Raw genomic sequence first — 21,781 nt, 5'->3', positions numbered from 1 at the left:
CATAAATTTGAGACAAAAATAAGAAGCAGGAAATTGAATCTGGACATAACACATACACAAGGGGAAAAAGCAAAATAAAAAATAAAAAAATTTGCTGGAACTGACACCAATTGGCAGTTAATTTTAAGTGAGTGTAGCCATGGCTTAGTTGATAGTAGCCATTAAATTTTTTTAATGGTCGTGACTTTTTAAGAGGAATATGAAGCGCCACTTTTTCTCAAAACTGGCGTCTGAATGAAGCGCCTATTTGTAGTTCTTTTTAATTAAAGAGAGTATAACTAAATTAATAGGGTATTAGGATAAATTAGGAGGGTATTTAAGTAATTTGACTTTTAAGTTAAGGGCTTCCTGACACTAATTATAACCTGGCATTGTCACTAATATTCATCAATATCGGCTTCAGGTCGCAAAGAGTAGGAAGGGTATAAGACTGATTCATTCAAGAGATTCGAATACTGACATTTGCACTATATTTTGCCACCATCAAAATGATCCTCAACCTCGTAAAAGTTTTAAGACATCTAACTTTTTACAAATCTTTACACTGTAATTATAACTATATTGCTAAAGATTTTTTCAGGAATCCCAGGGTGTACATCTTATAATTGCAGTAACTTTATGTAAAGGCAGAAATATGCTCTCCAGAGTTCAAATACCAGCCAGGAAAACAAGAGATATTTTAGTTAAACTAGGGAAAAGGGCCAAAAATGCCAGACAAAAAGGGATACAAATGATTAGAAAATAAATCATGTTAGAGTTACCACAAATCCTTCTACCAAGATCGGTTGTGGTAGAAAATCTAGTATTTGACCAAACTTAAAGCATTAGGATCCTCGAAACAGTGTAAAATTCATATGAGAGAACGGAAGTGCAAAGCCACCTTCATGACTTTGTTTTTGCAAATATAACAGAATTTTCCGAGTTATAAAAATACATGAAAATAAAAAAGAAATTACAATTAAAGAAGAAAAACCTCTCAGTAAATCGAGAGAAACAATGACTAGTTGCCTCAAGAAAGAACATCTCGACATGACGAAAATTCCCCCCATTCAGCTGAACATATTAGGAAGAGGTCTAATGGCCATGAAAGCATCTACCATCTGCAGGATAGACCATTCAACAAGCAAGTAAATTAGTGGAATTGTAAACATAAAGAAAAAGAAAGAAAAACATAGAGCACGTCCGACGAGAGAGAAGCATAACGGAACCAGTAATTTGGACCAGCAAAAGATGCACTAAAGAAGACCACCTTGAATAAGAAGAACCTCACGACCCCCTTCGTGTTTTTATCCCTGAGCACACATAATCAAAGAGGTTGAAATAACTGTGAAGGAATGTCGTGCTCATAAGAGGAGCAATTCACACCCTTGACATATCTAGTGACTTGTCCGAGGAAGAGTAATTGAAAACACCACTCAACAACAATGAGTTAGGTAAAGGATCCTATGTAGTTAAAGAAAATGGAGAACTGGTGCTAATTTCAATCTCCTTGTGTTCAATTAGGCTAGCAGACCAAGCTGTATTCTTTGGCCACTAAAGAAAAAATTATGTAATTTGAAATTGAGATATAGTCAGGACAAATTGACTTGATAATCTAAGGGAATTTGAAATGGAGAATGAGTACTTCAAAATTCGGAAGAACTAGTTCACTTCAGGTTACACCAGAAGTTACTGTTAGTTACCTCATCAGTCACCAACGACCTAGCCCGTCGATGTCTTTCAACTAGATCTGTTAGAACTTCAGTAAGCCTCTTTTTCACTTCACCTGTTAGCATACGTCCAGACCCATATTCCTGAAAGTCGAGCATATGACCATTATTGGTAACTTCAACTACTGGTAGTCCTTGTGTGAACTAAATAGAACACCAAATGCCGGGGGTTCTACCAATGTAAGTTTTGAATTGTAAAGAAATGAGATGACAAAATATGTATACTAACCTCTCTAATGCGTTGCAGCTCAGCATCATCGTCCAGGAAAAAGCCAAGATACTTAAATGGTATATCAACCTGGACAATATCCAAGAAGAGGGGTTTTACTTTGCTTTCTTCTTATTTTCCATGGCTAAAGATGATACAAAATTATAGCGATCCAATCGAGAAGAGAACAGGCAGAGATAAACCGCAGTCTTAAGATGCTATATTCAGGCACATACAGTTATTTAATAGAAATGCAAGTCCTAGAAATTAGCTAGTGGGTCCATATAAAATTGGTTACCTCCAAGTTCGCTCCGTACTGTCTGTGCAACTCAATTGAGTCTTGCCCACCAGAAAATGCATATCTGTTTATCTGCACATAGTTACAATTTAAAGGGTCATTTATTCTGCTTTGTTGAGATAAGTTATGTAGCATAGAGTAATCAATCTGGATTATATAACTTCTAAAGGGAAGCAAACTCCAACAGCCTACCACTGATTAATCATATGGCTTTGTAAAATAGGTATCGCCCCCAACGGATACCTAATTTCGCGAGTTCATTACACGCTCCACTACGATGGACCCTCCGGACGGCGTCAATCCGGCGCGTCTGGAAGGCAAACACATTTCTGCTGCTATGGTGAACACAAATTCTGATGCTATTGACAAAAAGATATCCTATGCGACAAAAATCACGACATCACCCAACTCAACTGCGACTTCCAGTCGGCATGAACGGGAGTCGGTTTTTGCTATACAAACGACTCACAATGGAATGCCGGCGGTGATGTTTAAGGCAACTGATTACTACGGCATCATGGCAGAAGAGTGTAAGTTTACAATTGTAGGAAGATTCCTTAGACCAAGGCCTCAAATCGATCGAATCAGATCCAAATTCAAGGAAACAATATCTGTTAAGGGCTCGGCCAAGATTGGGGTCTACGACAACTTCAATGTTTTCCTAGACTTCACAAATGAAGAAGATTTTCATACGGTCTGGTACAGAAGGGTTGTTGAGATAGAAGGACAACAAATGTGGCTGCAGAGGTGGTCGCCGGATTTCAAACCAGAGGAAGACCTTCCTATTGCGCCAGTATGGGTTCTCCTTCCCGGTCTTCCATTCCATATGCATACTTGGCACTATGTCAAACAAGTTGTTAGCTCCATAGGCATTCCTCTTGAAATGGACTTGGCCACCAGAGGAAGAACTAGACCGAGTATGGCAAAAGTTAGAATTGAAATAGATTTGTTAAAGCCACAACCTGAAAATGTATATGTGGGGCAGATTTATGAAGACTCGCCTCAAAAGGGGTTTGTGCAAAAACTTGAATACGAGGGTATACCTAAGTATTGCAAATTCTGTAAAAAGCTCGGTCATAATATGATTAACTGTCGAGTGATTGAAAGGAAGAAAATTGCTGAGGCTAGGGAGGAAGAAATCAAAAAAGGAAAAGATGAACTCGTTGGTGACAATGTAATGGAGGTTACAAGCAATACCTCTCACAATCTTACTAATGGTAAAAAGCAGAACATGGGGGATGCAACAAATGAAAGACTAGAGATAGAAAAGAGAGACAATAGCAAAGGAAAATATAAAGAGGGTACAACAGACCATAACAATGACAATGACGATGGTGGACAGTGGCAATTACCAAATACCAAAAGGAACAGGCAGAAAAAACAGTGGAAAAATAAAATTACTACTCAAGAGGAGACCAAAAAGACAAACATACATAAAGTACATCAGGCAGAGTACATTGAACAAGGTGTCACTAAAGAGAATGATCTGGGCAGCACTGAAAAGATTGGTAAGAAAAAGAAGAAAGGCAGAAAAAAAAAGATGCCACAAAAGAAAAGCTCTGTCATATTTAAGCCTACAATTATCAAAAAGGGAAGTAGGAAGATGAGCCAACCTTTTTTAAACACTAGTGTAAGGCAGGATACTATGGAAACAATTATGGAGGAAAGTTTGAATCTTGTTGCAGAGGTACATCAGAGTGATGAAGGTGCAAGAGAAAAATTAAAAGAGGTTGAGAATGCAACCAAAAACACAATTGGGGCCAATACAAATGAGGCAATCCAGGACACGGGGAGTATTAACAAGGGGGACCAAGCTGATAATGAAAACCAGGAGGCACGACATACTATTTCTGATTCTAGTAGCTTGCCATCAGAAGTTAAAAATCACCCTGGTATTAAGCTTGTGGTTCATTTGGAGGGTGACACTTTAGAGAAAAAGAAAATAGGATCATCTGCCGACATTGATAATGGGAATAATGATCAACATGTTACAGTTTAGTCAATAAGTTGGGACCATAAATTCAACAAGCAACCAGATGATCCAGCTCATACTCACATGAGAGAGGTAGTCAACAAAGAAGGAATATTTACTACAGAAAGAGGCAGAAGCAGAATTCGGAAAACTGAAAAAAATGACAAGAACAAAAATAATCCTCCCTTGAGGGAAAGGAGTCAAAATTGATCATTTCCTATATTATTCCATGATTAATACAATCATATGGAATATAAGAGGAGTGAGATCACAAAAAGCCATTCACAGGCTCAAAAATCTTTGTATTATCAACAAAATAGATTTCGCAGCCATTATGGAACCTTTCTCTAATAAAGACAAGATTCAAGGTTACATGAGATTCCTGGGATTTCATCACTGTCAAGCGAATATTAATGGACAAATTTGGTGTTTCTGGAAACAAAACTGTCAAGCTAAGGTCATTGCGAATGAAGAACAGCAAATTACTCTGCAAATCAAACATGATAGTATTGATAATGATCTATGCTTCTCTGTGGTTTATGCAAAATGTACAGCTATGGAGAGAAAAGACCTATGGAGTAGTCTGGAAAATGTATATCCTTTGGTTAATGGTCCCTGGTGTGTTGGAGGGGATTTTAATATCATCACAGATCCAGATGAAAAATTAGGTGGTATGCCTCACCGATTATACAAAAGCTTTGATTTCATCAGTTGTATGGAGAATTGTGAATTGGTTGATCTGGGGTTTGTAGGCCCGAAATACACATGGTGCAACAACTGGAGACCAAGTAAAAGGGTGTGGAAGAGACTAGATAGAATTTTCATCAATGATCAATGGGCCCAAACTTTCCAAACCAACACTGTCAGGCACTTGACTAGAATTGGATCTGATCATAGGCCATTGTTGATGAAAAATATCAATAACAATGCTCACACTATTAGCTACTTTAGATTCCTGAACTTCTGGACTCAGCAACCTAATTTTCACCATATTGTGAAGGAAGTTTGGGATACTCAAATACATGGTAATCCTATGTGGAGATTACAACAGAAACTAAAGATTCTTAGCAGGAAATTGACTATATGGTCCAAAAACGATATTGGTAATGTATATGATCAGGTTGTTAAATGGGAACTTCAAGCTCAAACTGTGGAAGATGTAGACATGATGCAGAATACAGATCAGAGCAGAGAGGACAACAACAAATGCCATGCTGAATATGTTAGATGGCTATCTATGCAAGCATCCCTATTGAAACAAAAGTCTCAAATCAAATGGTTCGACGAGGGAGATTGTAACACTAAATATTTTCATAGTGTTATTAGGGAAAGAAGAAGGGAATCGCAGATTCACAGAATCAAGAACCACAAAGGCAATTGGGTTACATCAGAGGAGAAGATCACTAAGGCTGCTATCAATCATTATCAAAAGTTGTTCAATTTACCTCACCATGAGATAAATTTGGACATTCTAGAATGTCTTCCTAACTCCATCACTGAAGATGAAAACGAAATGCTTACTGCTATACCTGAAGAAGAGGAAATCAAGGATGCGATCTTCAACATGAGTTCAAATAGTGCTGCTGGCCCGGATGGTTTTAATGGTTCTTTCTATCAAAACTGTTGGAATATTATCAAAGAAGATGTCGTGGATTTTGTCCAAGAATTTTTCAATGGGAAACAACTCTCCAAATATTTCTCTCACACTTGCCTGGCACTTATTCCTAAAATTGAATCCCCTCAGACTTTCTCTGAAATGAGACCCATTAGCTTAAGCAACTTCTCTAGCAAGATTATTACTAAAATCTTGGCTAAAAGAATCAACAATCTCCTGCCCAAGCTTATATCTGACAATCAAACTGGCTTTGTGAAAGGTAGGCTTATTACTGAAAATGTCCTCCTAGCTCAAGAGATTATTGAAGGTATTAATGAATACAATAAAGGGGGAAACATTGTTTAAAAGATAGAATCTGGATTGATATTGTTTGGAACTTGATATCAAATGTATGGTATTCTGTCATTATTAATGGCACTCGAAAAGGTTTCTTCAAATCTGCCCAAGGCTTGAAACAAGGGGACCCTCTTTCCCCATCACTGTTCATTCTTGGTTCAGAAGTTCTTTCCAGAATGCTGAATAGGATGCACAATATGGATAACTTCACTCCTTTCTCTATGAATAGCAGAGGCCCTCAGATCAATCACCTTGCCTATGCAGATGATATTATTATCTTTAGTGCAGGGAACAATAAGACTATCAAGCTAATTATGGATCAGATTCATATTTATGAGAAAGCATCAGGGCAGAGAATGAATACGAATAAAAGTTTTTTCATAGTTGCTCCTAATACAAAAGCTGGTAGAATTAATAGAATTAGAAACTCCACTGGTTTTATGGATAAAAACTTCCCTTTCACTTACTTGGGATGTCCTATATATGTGGGGAGAAAAAGAATATGTTACTTTGATGATATGGTGGCAAAGATTATTAAAAGATTAGGTGGATGGCAAGGAAAGATGTTATCTTACGGGGGAAAAGTGGTTCTAATTAAAAATGTTCTCCAGTCTCTCCCTATATATACACTTTCTGCTATGAGTCCTCCAAAGACTACTTTGAAGCTGATTGAGAAACATTTTGCAAGATTTCTGTGGGGCTCAGTTGATGGAAAATATAACTACCATTGGAGCTCATGGAAAAATTTATGTTTCCCAAAGGAAGAAGGAGTGATTAACATTAGAAGTATGGAGGAAGTCAATGATGTTTGTGCAGTAAAGAGGTGGTGGAGATTCAGGACATGTCCATCCTTATGGGCAAGTTTTCTCAAAGCTAAATATTGTGCGAGATCTCATGCTGTCTCTAAATGTTGGATATCTGGAAATTCAAATCTTTGGAAAGGTCTTATCCAAATAAGAGAGAAGGCAGAAAACAACATTAAATGGGTAGTGAATGCTGGTAATTGCAGCTTTTGGTGGGATGATTGGACTGGTAAAGGTCCGTTGGCTCTCACCACATATGCTCATTTTAGACCGAGTAAAACTTTGGTGTCTGAATTCTTTTCTAATAGCTGCTGGAATTTGGATAAATTAGCTAATCTACTGCCTGCTGATGTAGTTCAACATATTCAGAGTATACCAAGAGGCAACCGTGAGCAAAATGACTATGCCATATGGAACTTGACTGAGGATGGTATTTATTCCAACAATTCAGCTTGGCATTTGGTTAGGGCAACTAAACCTAAAGATGATTTTATTAACAAGGTATGGCATAACTCGATTCCTTTTAAACAATCTTTCTTGTGCTGGAGAATGATTAAAAAAAAGTTGCCTTTTGATGATACTATCAACAAATTTGGGAATCATATTGTGTCTAAATGTCTGTGCTGTAGAGATCATAATTGTGAAACCTTGAAACATGTGTTCTTTGATAGTGAGGTTGCTATCAGACTATGGAAGTTCTTTGGCAATCCACTAGGCATTCAGTGGTATACTAATACCATTAGAGAAATTCTTACTCAATGGTGGCAGAGGAAACCAAACAACATGATTCACAAAATGGTGTTACATATTATACCAATTTGTATTATTTGGGAAATATGGAGAAGCTATACTGCATGTAAATATGGCGAAAACACTACATATTATCTATACAAGATGATCAATCAAATCCTCTGGAATGTTAAGGCAGCAGTATCGAGATCCTACCCAAACCTTACCATTCATCTTCCTTGGTCCAAAGCTTGTGAGATGATTGAAAAGTTAAAACCATGTGTTACATGGATGAAAATTCAATGGGAGATGCCAGAAGTTGGTAACTTAAAAGTAAACACAGATGGTAGCTTCTTCAAGGATACTAAGACAGGAGGCATTGGAGGAATAGTTAGAAATGAGCATGGTGATTTTATCATGGCATTCTCTATTCCTTTACAATGCTACAATAGCAACATGGCTGAAATGAAAGCTGTTAAGTTTGCTGCTAAATGGTGTATGAACCAAAGGATTCCTAATTTTACATTGGAGATGGACTCCTTAGTTATCTGTACAATGATCAGGCAAAGAGCAACTCAAAACAACAAATTGAGAAGAGAGCTTGGAGATATCATTAGCTACACCGATCATGATCATATCACAATTAGCCACCGCCTAAGAAAAGCAAACCAAGTGGCAGACTGGTTGGCCAAAGATGCTTCTAATCTAACAGAGGGAGTTATTTACTCGTCCTTTCATCAGCTGCATAAAGATGCTAAAGGACTATTCCTGATGGATAAATGGCAAATGCCCACGTTTAGAATTAGATATGAAAAATGTAACTTTTTTGTTAGTTAAACATAGGAAAAGGAGGGGATAATAAACTTATTTTTTGTCTATAAACCCCCTCCTCATCTATATCTTACTGGTTAAGTTTACAGTAAGCTATGCATTGTAATTGGAGTTTAGGCCAAGCCCCTCCAAACTTGGTTTTTTCTGTCGGAAGATTAATATATCACTGCCCAGGTATTAATGGGCAGAAAAAAAAAAAAATCCAACAGCCTCACTTTCCGGTTTTACCTAGGTCAAAATTACTGTAGTGGGACTGGACCCCTACGCTAGTTCATAACCCCCCCCCCCCCTCCCAAAACCCCAAAAAATAAGAAACAAAAAAAGCTATTGCCTCCCCACAAACAAGAACTTTAAAAAGAACAAATTGAAGCTATGGTAGTCTGAGAAAAATAAGTATGACAAGGAAAAGCAATTAAAGAAAAATTTCTCACTACTGTAAGTATTGAAGACACTAAGGTAACAAAGATGATTTAACAAGATGGTCCAGCAAAAATGCTACAGTTGTCCCAGTAATACAAGCAAACCTATATATTGATTGGATAATCTCAAACATCATGTGAAGCTGCAAACAGAAGACTCAGTCAGTTAAATTTGAACTTCAGACTGTATAAAGGTAAAGACACACTTGTGCCAGTGATGAGAATCAGACAGTGTAATTCAATTACAATTATTGTTGAAAGTCATCTACTATTTAGAAGTATCTTTATCATTAATTGTCTGACAAGATTCTTCTCAAGAGTGTCTGTCATAAATATCATTTTTATTCAATAGGTTGGAAAGCTTAGTAATTCAATTACAGTTATCAATGATAACAATAACAGAAACGAAAAACACTCATTCCAACAGCTATAGTGAGTGCCCCAAAGTCTCTTCAATTTGCTCACAAAATATCAGCTAAATGAAACTAAAATTCCGACATAGTGCATGTTCTTCATCTAAAAGGCAGTGAAGGTGAAGGAGAGTAGCAGAAAAATTCATTATCAAGCACATCAACAGCAATTGGTCGCATTTATAGACAAGGAAACTTCTTAACATCTAGGATTGGAACCATAGAGTAACTTGACTAAATCCAAGATCTCATCCTAGCTTCTTAACTTCTCTGCTATCTTATCTTATTTTACTTTATTTATTTCTTTATTTGGTGGTAGCTGAAACCTGATCAGTAGCTAACCAAATGTTGAAATGGGTTATTACTCGTGGAGATGGCGAGAGAGTAGAGATGGATTATTAATTGTTAAATCTTATTAACAGAGTTTATTTTAGGGAGAGAAGAATGTATTTTTCCTCATTGCTCTGTTGGATCCCTAGAGCACAGAGAAATGTGTGTTTCTTTGTATGGTTGGCCGCAAGGGGAGTGATTTTGACAGCGGAAAACCTGAGAAAGAGAAGGATCACATGTATCAGCTGGTGTTTCATGTGGAAAAGCTCGGGTGAAAACATAAATCATCTTCTATTGCACTGTCAAGTGGCAAATCGTTTGTGGAGGGTGGTCCTTAATTTGTTTGGGGTGCAATGGGTGATGTCGGACACAGTAAAGGAACAGTTGCATAGTTAGGCTCACAAGAGAGGAAAGAGATGTCCAAGGGCTTGGATTTTTGCCCCATTAGCAATCATGTGGGTTATTTGGAAAGAGAGAAATAGGAGGGCTTTTGAAGGGTGGAACAAGGTTTTGTAAAATTGCAAAGCAGTCTTTTGTTTCTAGTTTCTTATTGGTGTACTTATGAGGTTCCAACTTGTACAGAGGATTGGGCCACTTTTGAGAACCATATTTCGGTGTAGGTTTTCTTCTTTTTGGTATACGACTTGTATATGGGGCTTCCCCGATTGTGTTAATGAGATTATTTACCTTATAAAAAGAATTCTGTACAATGTTTCGATACCAAAAGTAAGAGAGCAGCAAAAGAACAAAAGCATATCCCTTCCTAAGCATATTGGGGTTCTAACAAATCTAGAACTGCTTACTCGTTATATGGTGATGAATATGAGATGTGTAAATTATATTTTTTGAGAAGGAATTATTTTCTGAGAAGGTGTGTAATAATATATTTCACATCATAATAAAAACCCAACCTTGTTTTTTATCTCTTTTGCTGAATCAGTCACATAAATGGCAGAATTTGGATCTCTAGCAGACATTTTTCCATTCTCCCCCTGCAAATGTTCAACGAAATGTAGAATATTAACAGAAAGGCAATGCAGAAGAAATTTTACAAGCAGACACATTAAAAATCAGAAGCTGAAACAGTTGTATTTCTAGTTATTTGGAATCAGACAGATTGCAAGCATGGAGGTGGGTGTTGGGAATAAACCCTGTAAAAATAGTATTCACGGTATTAGTGATAAACGCAGAACACTAAGTTATGGTTAAATCAGCAAGAATAGAAATGCAACAATAATGACACCAAGATTTTACGTGGAAACCCTTCTGAATAAGGGAAAAAACCACGGCCAAGAAGAGCAACTGATATCACTATAGCAAGAAATTTTACACTGTGTAGTAACGAGTAAAAAATACTCCTAAGACCACTACACCCTCAAAAGAAATAAACACTTTTTTGCTTTTTTCACCTCACTACAATATCTATCACACTCTATTTTTCTTCACAAACTATTTTCTTATAGTTTATGGAATACCTTGCTCTCTTTTTTCTCTCTTTGTTGGTGTATAGAAATGAGAGTTAAAGCTTTCCTTTTATAGCCAAAACCTCACTTTCTAAAGCCTACAATATTTGACAATTTACACACCCTTTTCACAATTTCAACAAGGTTGGCTACCAAACCAAACCAAGTCAATAAAATTGGCTACCAAATTATACAAATTCAACAAGGTTGGCTACCAAACCAAACCAAGTCAACAAAATTGGCTACCAAATCATTTGAATGAGATGGACATCATATCAATCTCCCCCTCCGGTCTCATTCATCTAGAGGAGGTAGCACTATCTTCTAGTTTGAGTGCATGCCGACAAGTTCTTTGCATAGTTCGAACTTGTCTCTTGGTACCACCTTGGTCAACATATTTGCAGGATTTTCACTCTTGTGAATCTTTTTGACTTGAAGTGATTCATTCTCCACTTGCTCACGAATCCAATAATATCTGACGTCAATGTGTTTTGTTCTCGCATGGTACATGGAGTTTTTGCTCAGGTCTATTGCACTCTGACTGTCGCAATAGACAACATACTCCATCTGTCGCAATCCAAGTTCTTGAAGAAATCTCTTGAGCCATATCATCTCTTTGCCAGCTTCAGTAACCGCAATATACTCCGCTTCAGTTGTAGATAGTGCGACACACTTCTGCAACTTCGACTGCCATGATATAGCTCCCCTGAAAAAGTAAACAAATATCCAGTAGTGGATTTTCTGTTATCAAGGTCACCTGCCATATCAGAATCTGTATAGCCCTTCAAAATTGGATTTGATCCTCCAAAACATAAGCATTCACGTGAGCTTCCTCTTAGATACCTGAGTATCCACTTTACAGCTTCCCAATGCTCTTTTCCTGGATTTTGGAGAAATCTGCTAACAACACCGACTGCATGAGCAATATCTGGTCGAGTGCATACCATTGCATACATCAAACTTCCAATGGCAGAGGAATAAGGAATCTTGGCCATTCTCTCTTTTTCCTCCGTTATTGTTGGACACATCTTCTTGCTCAACTTCAGATGACCAGGAAGAGGTGTGCGAACCAACTTAGCACTTTTCATATTGAAGCGCTCCAGTACACGTTCTATTTACTTCTCCTATGACAAGTAAAGCTTCCTTTCGTTTCTCGAACGAGTAATTCTCATGCCCAAAATCTGCTTAGCATGACCCAAGTCTTTCATTTCAAAAGACTTATTCAACTATTTCTTCAATTCGTCAATCTTAGAAGAATTCCTGCCCACAATCAACATATCATCCACATATAGCAAGAGGATGATAAAATCGTCATCAGAAAATCTTTGTACAAACACACAATAATCTGAAGAAGTCTTCTTGTAGCCTTGCTCCCCCATAACAGACTCAAACTTATTGTACCACTGTCTGGGAGCTTGCTTCAATCCATATAGACTCTTCTTAAGTTTGCATACAAGATTTTCTTTACCTTTTGCCTTGAAGCCTTCAGGTTGTTCCATATAAATCTCCTCTTCTAAGTCACCGTGAAGAAAAGCAGTCTTCACATCCATCTGCTCAATCTCCAAATCAAGACTGGCAGTCAAACCAAGAACTGTCCGAATGGAGGACATTTTTACGACAGGAGAAAATATTTCGTCAAAGTCAATACCTTTCCTTTGACCAAATACCTTGACAACCAATCTAGCTTTGTATCTGGGCTTCAAACTATGTTCTTCAGCTTTAACTTTGAACACCCACTTGTTCTTCAAAGCACTCATGCCCTTAGGCAATTTCACCAACTCATAAGTATGGTTCTCATGCAGTGATTTCATCTCATCTTGCATGACTTCAATCCATTGATCCTTGTGCTCATCTTCTATTGCCTCCGCATAACATTCAGGTTCTCCCTCATCAGTGAGTAATACATATTAATTGGGTGAATAACGGGAGGAAGGAGTACGAGGTCTAGAAGACCTCCTGAGTGGAATATCTAACTCGTCCACAGCTTCGTGAGTAGGAGCATCTACCTCATCAACATTAGCATTGTTATCCCCATCACCATCAATATGTTGATCTGGAATATGGTTCTGGGCATCACCATCATCATTGAGCCCACCAGTGTCATCCCCATTTGTATGAGGAACTTGATCAAGATTAACTAAACCTTCAGAGCTTGAAGATTTTAACTTCTCCGCTTTGTTAATATCTTCAATGGTTTGATCCTCCACGAAGATAACATCACGGCTTCTCACAACCTTCTTCTCAATTGGATCATATAGCCTGTAACCAAATTCATCAAAGCCATAACCAATGAAGATGCACTGCCTTGTCTTGGCAGTTAATTTTGACCTCTCATCTTTAGGCACATGTACAAAAGCTTTGCAACCAAACACTTTCAAGTGGTCATAGGAAACATCCTTGCCATACCAAACTTTGTTTGGAACATCACTTTGCAAAGCAACCGCAAGGGATATATTAATAACATGTGCGGCGGTCAACAAAGCCTCACCCCAAAAGGAATTCAGCAACTTTGCTTCAGAAAGCAAACATCTGACTCTTTCCATCAATGTCCTGTTCATCCTTTCTGCTAAACCATTAAGCTGAGGAGTCTTAGGAGGAGTCTTCTGGTGTCTGATACCCTGTTGTTTGCAGTATTCGACAAACGGTCCACAATATTCACCACCGTTATCAGTACGAATACACTTCAGCTTCTTTCTAGTTTCTCTTTCAACTGAAGCCTGAAACTGCCTGAAGACACCTAACACTTGGTCTTTAGTCTTCAAGATGTAGACCCAAAGTTTCCTCGAACAATCATCAATAAAAGTAGCAAAATAAAGTGCACCACCCAAAGTTCTTGTCTTCATTGGACCACATAAATCTGAATGCACCAACTCAAGCAACTCTGTCTTTCTTGAAGGAGGATGAGACTGGAAAGAAACTTTTTTTTGTTTTCCAGCCAAGCAGTGCTCACATTTTTCTAATTTTGCACTTTCAAAAATTGACAACAATTTCTTCTTGGCCAGAACATTTAGTCCTTTCTCGCTAATGTGGCTAAGCCTCTTATGCCATAACGTTGAAAAGTTATGGCTCTCAACGGCATTCACCATATCAACACAGGTAGAGGCCGTAGTCCAGTATAGACCACGACGCTTTCCCCCATGAGCCACAATCATGGAGCCCTTAGTGAGTTTCCACTTTCCAGCACCATTGGTATTGACATATCCCGCATCATCCAAAACACCAACAGAGATCAAGTGCAAACGAACATCAGGTGCATGCTTTACATTGTTTAAAACTAGTTTAGTTCTAATACTAGTTTCCAAACAAATCGTTCCAACACCAGCCACCCTAGATACAGTCTCATTACCCATACTCAGAGTTCCAAAGTCACCCTGAGTATATGATGAGAAAAATTCCTTCCTTGATGTCAGATGAGATGTGGCACCACTATCCACAACCCATCTTGATTCATCACAAGCAATATTTATCAGATCCGCATCAAGGACTGTAACAAGATCTTCTGTAGTGACGGTGACTACACGATTGCCATCTTCTTTCTGTTCTTCCTTGTCTCTATTCTCCTTTTTCAAAATCCGGCAGAACTTCTTTGTGTGCCCTTTCTTCCCGCAATGATAGCACTCAATATCTTTAAGTCTGCTTCTGGATTTGCTTATATTATGTTCTCTATTTTGAGAACCCCGATTCTTGCTTCTCCCCCTAGAGTCAGTCACCAAGACATCTGATGAGGAGAAACCCTGAGATTTTCTTCTCATCTCTTCATTTAGAAGGCTGCTCTTGGCAAGATCCATAGAGATCACACCATCTGGAGCAGAATTTGATAATGAAGTTCTAAGAATTTCCCAAGAATCTGGTAGGGAACCAAGTAGAAACAAGCCTTGAATTTCTTCATCAAATTTAATGCCCATAGCAGATAACTGGTTCATGATCCACTGAAAATTATTCAGATGATCTGTCATCGCGGAACCATCGTGGTATTTTAAACCCAACATCTGCTTTATCAGAAACATCTTGTTGTTTCCAGTTTTCCGAGCATACAAACTTTCAAGGTGCTCCCATAGGGTCCGAGCATGTGTCTCCCCAGAAAATGGTTCAAAACATTATCGTCAACCCACTGTCTAATAAAGCCGCAAACCTGCCTGTGTAACAGATTCCACTATTCATTTGATTTATTATCAGGATTTACAGTGGCAAAGACAGGTTGATGAAAATTCTTGACATAGAGCAAATCTTCCATTTTGCCCTTCCAAATGGCATAATTTGTGCCATTCAAGGTAACCATTCTACTAGTGTTGGCTTCCATCGTTTATCACAAATACAAATACTATTTATTAGGAGACCAAAGTAATTCTTTTCTGATGTGGAAGTTCAGACTGTGCTGCAACCACAAAGCATACTCAGATAGAACCTTGGCTCTGATACCACTTGTTGGGAATAAACCCTTGTAAAAATAGTATTCACAGTATTAGTGATAAACGCAGAACACTAAGTTATGGTTAAATCAGCAAGAATAGAAATGCAACAATAATGACACCAAGATTTTACGTGGAAACCCTTCTGAATAAGGGAAAAAACCACGGCCAAGAAGAGCAACTGATATCACTATAGCGAGGAATTTTACACTGTGTAGTAACGAGTAAAAAATACTCCTAAGACCACTACACCCTCAAAAGAAATAAACACTCTTTTGCTTTTTTCACCTCACTACAATATCTCTCACACTCTATTTTTCTTCACAAACTATTTTCTTATAGTTTATGGAATACCTTGCTCTCTCTTTTCTCTCTTTGTTGGTGTATAGAAATGAGAGTTAAAGCTTTCCTTTTATAGCCAAAACCTCACTCTCTAAAGCCTACAATATTTGACAATTTATACACCCTTTTCACAATTTCAACAAGGTTGGCTACCAAACCAAACCAAGTCAATAAAATTGGCTACCAAATTATACAAATTCAACAAGGTTGGCTACCAAACCAAACCAAGTCAACAAAATTGGCTACCAAATCATTTGAATGAGATGGACATCATATGAGTGGGCACATCAGAAAAAGAACAAAGTTGAAATGAAATAACCGTTATATAGTTAGTAATCCATTTCATTTAAGTTGGAACTCAAGAATCATCTGCAATTGCACTAAATAAGAACCAAATTCCACTGAGAAGCACGTGAAAGTGGTAAAAAGAAAGGGAAAAATGAAAAAAAAAAAATATAGACCCTATTTTGACATTTTGGAAATGTGAAAGATGATTTATTAGTCAAAACATATTTCCATCTGTTAGAAGACCATTATATGGAGACTATTTGCAATATGGACGGCAATGATTCTAGCAAACAGTGTTCCAATTAGGACGAATCCTTTGTGAAAAAGTTACTGAAGACGTGGGGCATTGCTTGACTGAATTGGACATCTAACAAGGAAATTCTTTCTTGAGTTTCCTTGTGGACTGTCATCCACAGGCTTTATGGAATTTTCATTAAACAGTTTTTTGTAATCCAGAGCTAACATTCTAAATAGATTAGCTTAGTCTCTTATTTTGTAACTTGTTAGCTTCCTGGTATAGCACAGACAAATGTAATGAAGCTAACAACACCTCTTTTGAACAATTTGCATCTTCTTGATGCCAGCAATGAATCTACTTTCTTCATCAACCAAAAAAAAAAGATTAATATCTATTGAGAAGTTAATGTCTTATGGTAAGCTTAAGTGTTTTTAACTTCTTTGCATATCAATTCTATGCAGGAGGCAACTGGTTTTCCTAGTCGAGAAATGCTTCTCTACCATGAAACATCACAATCCAGATCGTAGGCACAAGCAGAATTCCTGGGAGAGAATAAAGCTTTCAGGAATGCTGCATTACTCGGCCTATACAAAAATCAAACAAATAAATTATATTTATGTTTTATAGGTCTATGACCAAAATATGCTATATTTACTGGTCTATGAGCTGTAACAAAGCACACACAGTGAACTGCAATTTTTTGTCAATCAGAAAGGTGAGAAGTTAATAGGTCCAAGTTAGACGATGAAATACTCATATATAACCACAATGAAGCACCAAAGCAGAACATAGCTTTCATTTGCAAAAAATTAGGCTCTAAAGATTGCCACAGGTCAAAAGGATCATACCACAGGGCACTGGCAGGTGCTTTAGATTCCAGAATGATAGGTACGTAAGAATGATTCTTTCTAACTGTTTGATTATTGATGACGCAATATCTTTTTTTAATTATAGTAGTGTCCTGGTCAGCTTGCAGTCAGAAAAGTTAAAACCTCGTAGCAACAAGAAGTTGAGGACGGATAAATAAATGGAATAGAACAAATTACTAAATAATTGTAAAATGCGAAGTAACAGAAGCATCATCATAGTGAAACTTCATTGTAAATTTGTAACAGAACTAATATTGGTCAGTCACTGGTGTATAAGGAGGGGGAAAAAACCTGAAGGGCAGGAAAGAAAGATGATTCAATCAAAGCAGGCTTGTGATAACCTATCCGGGGAGCGACATCTCGAGTCATTCGGAAATAAGGATCCTGAAAAATCGCTTACCGATGTTAGTTTTTCAGTAGAAAAGAGGGGGGAATCTATCAATAAAAAAGATCATGAAAGACAATGCAGAAAGAAAAAAGAAAGAACTGAAGCACCAAAAAACCAGCACGATTCCATCCTTTTTTTTAAGTAACATGATATTGTCTATCTATCATCTAACCAGTTTAATTTCAAGCAAACTAGGGAATTTCTAGTTATTTGACCTATTTAACTAAGCAGATCTACATCAAATCTTGAACTTGCTAAATGATGTATCAATAAGCGCAGCCCACGAACTAGCCAATTTACAATTGTTAAAGAGTATTTGAGCGCAACTGCATGGTTAAGAAGTATAGTTGAATCAACAGTCTCATTCTTAAAAAATTAATCCTTTTCCAAATCAGGGAGGCAAGCAACATAGTGCACAATTCTTAAGCAGAGATCTACCAAAGATCGTACTTGTATTAGAAAAAAGCATTAAACCATCTCTCTGATTTTCATTTTGCTTTACTGCCACATAGACAAAAAAAAAAAGTTACTCTGTATTTGATCAATGTTCATCTTATATGAGATCACGTATTTACAACAGTTCTTTATCTTCCAACTTCTAGAAATATAACGAGAAAATAACTTGAATCCTAAAAATACTATACCATCATTTGAACAGGAATATGACATGGCCCATCCGGCATTTTCCTTTGATTAGTCAAATATCTTTAGTGGATATCACATAAAGATGTTGCCTGCCAACTTAACAGTAGTGCAGAATGTGTACAATCAATTCAAGCCTCCCAATAAAACATACAAATCATAAGAGAACTCTTTACATGAGCTCAATGGCTTCTATCATAGTGGAGGTTATAATTAGGATGTTATGAAGAGATCTTTGTGCCAGTGAAGATTGCTTCTAATGATTGGGAAATAACCATCACTCTCGGACAAAAGACACCCAACCGACTATATAACCAAAACTTTTTTTTTTTTGACAACAAAACATATTGCTCCACCTTTTTAATAATTGCGAAGCATATTGCTTAATCATTCAAATATAATTAGAAATTTGAAGGAACCACAGGTCAAAAAAATCGAAGAAATCCGACAAAGAAATATAGGAGCAAGAACAAACCTGGTCTATGGCACATGGAATCAAGCAGAGGATGTTATCATTGCCAGAAAACATATGAGGAAATGAACTGGGGAAGGATGGAACAGCCTGCAATTTTGTAAATTCAGCTGTCTAAGTTTCTCTATCATTCAAAACCAAATCAAATTCCTCAAGTTTGAGGAGAGGACAAGTCCATATAAACTCAAACTATTCAGCTTTTTCTTTTTTTTTCTGTGCGTGTGTGTGTGTTTGGGGGGGGGGGGAGGTAAAGTATACTGTTCCAGCTTCTTCAAGCTCTCAACTTATCTATTTGACATGAAAATAAGAAAACAAATACGAAACATAAGGCACATACTTCACTAACTTTGGTATTATAACGAAATCTAAAAAAGGGTTTATAAAATAGAGTAAGTTAATCATCCTTCTCAAATAAAAATAGAGTAAGTTAATAGCAGACTATGGTTATCACATTCAGGAGTATGCTACCTGAACTGGTGGAAAACTAACTTTCCCAATGTGATCTTCACCCGTGAAACCAAAAATGCCAACCACCTGAAAAACAAACCGCATAGCATAATAGATCAAAAGCCTATTAACATAAGATGCTCCTCTAGATGTAAAGTAAGCAGTAATCACCTTATTGTATGTGACACATTTTGCAACCTTCACCATGTTCTTGTAAAAGGCGCTGTGCAAAAAGTTCTTGTTAGAAACGGACCATAAAACTATGAAAATACCAGAAAATACACTCCTGGAGCTGTACACACAAAGTAGTAAGAAACCACAAGTTGATTGCATCCTTGTACGACTACGACCACTTAAATTTTACTTATGATATACCATGTAAAGCTAAAATTATCATTCTAAAAGGCAACATTAAGTCTGATCACCTCCATAGCAACAAATGTAAACATGAAAACCAAATAACATATCACCTCCTCTCCCCGCCCCCCTAAAGAAAAAATATTGTTACATTGAGGACATTTTCCCCCCAAAAAGGAAAATGACTTGTGTGACTTTACAAATATCCCAACTCTCACGCTGCATCAGTTGCTTCAATCATCTGTTAGACATTATTTCAACTTTTAAAACTCAAAATATCACCAAAACACTATCTTTATACTGTATACAACTCCTTGTATGATCACCATATGCTTACTTGCTTACCTACTAAACACTGAAAAATATCAAAAAAGGATTCTCAAGATAAACATTTTCCGCAAGAGTGCCAAACACTATTGGGGGAAAAACCAAAGTTACTCACTTACCCACCAAAATAATCGAAATCAGAGAAAATGAAAGTCTTGGAAACATCAAATCCACAAGCAATAATATCTTTAGCATTCTCACGAGCAAGTCTTTGGCTTTCTTCCACTGACAAATTCTTCCACATACATTTCTCATCATCTGTTAATTGTATTACTAGCGGCACTTTAAATGCATCCTGCAAATATCTAAACACAACAAAAACAAAATAAATTCACACACACAAAAAAGCTTCTTTTTAGAAATAAAAAAAGTTGCAGTCAAGTCCTCTGAATTAATTTAATTACTTTGTGAACATGAAGGGGATAAGGTGACCCAAATGCAAGGCTTCAGAGGAAGGTCCTCTGCCAGTATATAGATAGAACTTTTGCCTTTTTTCATAAGCGTCCAATATGTCGTTAAAATCACGATGAGCGAAGAAAACTCCGCGGCAGAGGAAAACATGAGCCGGCCGATTCGTGAGGCGTTGAACACGTTGGATTAAGGAATCGTCGAGCCTCTGACAACCGAATTTATCGATTAATTTGTTGTAGTCAATCTTACCGCCGTCTTTTGCTGATACTTCCCATGGATTCACTACTTGTTCCTCCTCTTCCACCACCTCTTTCACCTCCTCCCTTTTCTCCATTACTGTTTAAGTGGGTTTGGAGATTCACAGACAAAGTTTAAGGCAAAAACCTCAGGCATAATAATGCGGAATAAGGTGTATTAGCAATGCAAGCATTAGTTGTGCATATATTATTTCTTATTTACTGTTTGGTGTGCTGTATTCAAATTATAATGCATTGCATAATTTTTTTAAAAAATAGTTGTTTACAAAAATACACTCCATATTCTCTAGCTTTAAAAGGACTTTAAGGATAATTTTATCTTTAAACATATTAATGCATGCATTAATAGCCTTGGTATTACTAATGCCATGATTTTCTATGCATTACTAATGCATAGGATAATACCAAGTATGATGTAGTTATACATATATTAAAAAAATATACCAAGCAAGGTATTAATAATGCATAGAGCTAATGCTTGCATTATTTCTTCTAATACCTCCTGCCAAACGACCGCTTAGTTTGGAGGTATTGGAGGATATGGAGGTTATGGGCATGTGCTGATAGTTAAGGAGGTTTTAAACGTCATAACCGAAACCTGTGGGGAAAGGGTGTGTCATGAAACTTTTGTATAAAGTCCAGTTAGATACTCTAATTAGTTTTTCCGACAGTTAGATACTCCAATTAAAATAGTGTAAAAGTGTGAATGTTATAAAACAATAAAAGAAGAATATTGCAAATAAGGAGAGAGAATTCTTATTGCTTTTGAGATAATTACAATGGAATAGAACTCTTTATTTATAGGAAAAGAGTGATTTAGCCACCAAATAATAATTCCTAAAATATCTCTAAATATAGACATTCACCATAAATAAAATTGTATTTATAACACTTCCCCTTCATGTCTATTCAACAGATAATGTGACTCGTTAAAACCTGAATTAAAATAAATCCAATGGAAAAAAATTCTAGTGAAGGAAAAAGAGTACACATGTTTAGAAATACGTCTTTTAGTTGCCTCGTTAAAAACCTTACAAGAAAAACCCAGTTGGACAAATTCTTGTAAGGAAAAAAGAGTACAACACGTATTAACTCCACATGATGAGAGCATCAATTCACATACTTGAGCCTTCGCATTACGATCATGTGCATCATCTTCAAAAGATTGTTGGTAGAGATTTGATAAATAAATCAGCCATATTATCTTGAAT

General features: G+C 36.9%; 1 protein-coding gene across 2 annotated transcripts; it reads right to left on the bottom strand.

The window, feature by feature from the left end:
• Nucleotides 1–677: 677 nt before the first annotated feature.
• On the bottom strand, nt 678–20,724 carry LOC107797175 (tryptophan--tRNA ligase, cytoplasmic-like). 2 transcript variants are annotated; one of them, XM_075252064.1, is made up of 12 exons: nt 20,307–20,724; nt 20,022–20,207; nt 19,390–19,441; nt 19,240–19,305; nt 18,775–18,861; nt 17,561–17,653; nt 10,572–10,652; nt 2,216–2,287; nt 1,939–2,007; nt 1,683–1,793; nt 1,250–1,292; nt 678–1,100 (listed from the first exon to the last, which is right to left on the bottom strand). In XM_075252064.1, exons 1-11 carry the CDS (start codon nt 20,645–20,647, stop codon nt 1,287–1,289), a joined length of 1,164 nt encoding a protein of 387 aa, XP_075108165.1. In that variant the 5' UTR covers nt 20,648–20,724; the 3' UTR covers nt 678–1,100; nt 1,250–1,286. The 2 variants fall into 2 exon arrangements, with proteins under 2 accessions (XP_075108165.1, XP_075108162.1); XM_075252061.1 differs by lacking the exon at nt 1,250–1,292 and having other exon boundaries at nt 20,307–20,721.
• Between the last annotated feature and the right edge of the window lie 1,057 nt (nt 20,725–21,781).

Source organism: Nicotiana tabacum, chromosome 1, assembly GCF_000715075.1.
Source record: "Nicotiana tabacum cultivar K326 chromosome 1, ASM71507v2, whole genome shotgun sequence".
NCBI classification, from domain to species: Eukaryota; Viridiplantae; Streptophyta; class Magnoliopsida; order Solanales; family Solanaceae; genus Nicotiana; species Nicotiana tabacum.
This window is presented reverse-complemented; position numbering and strand designations above follow the sequence as displayed.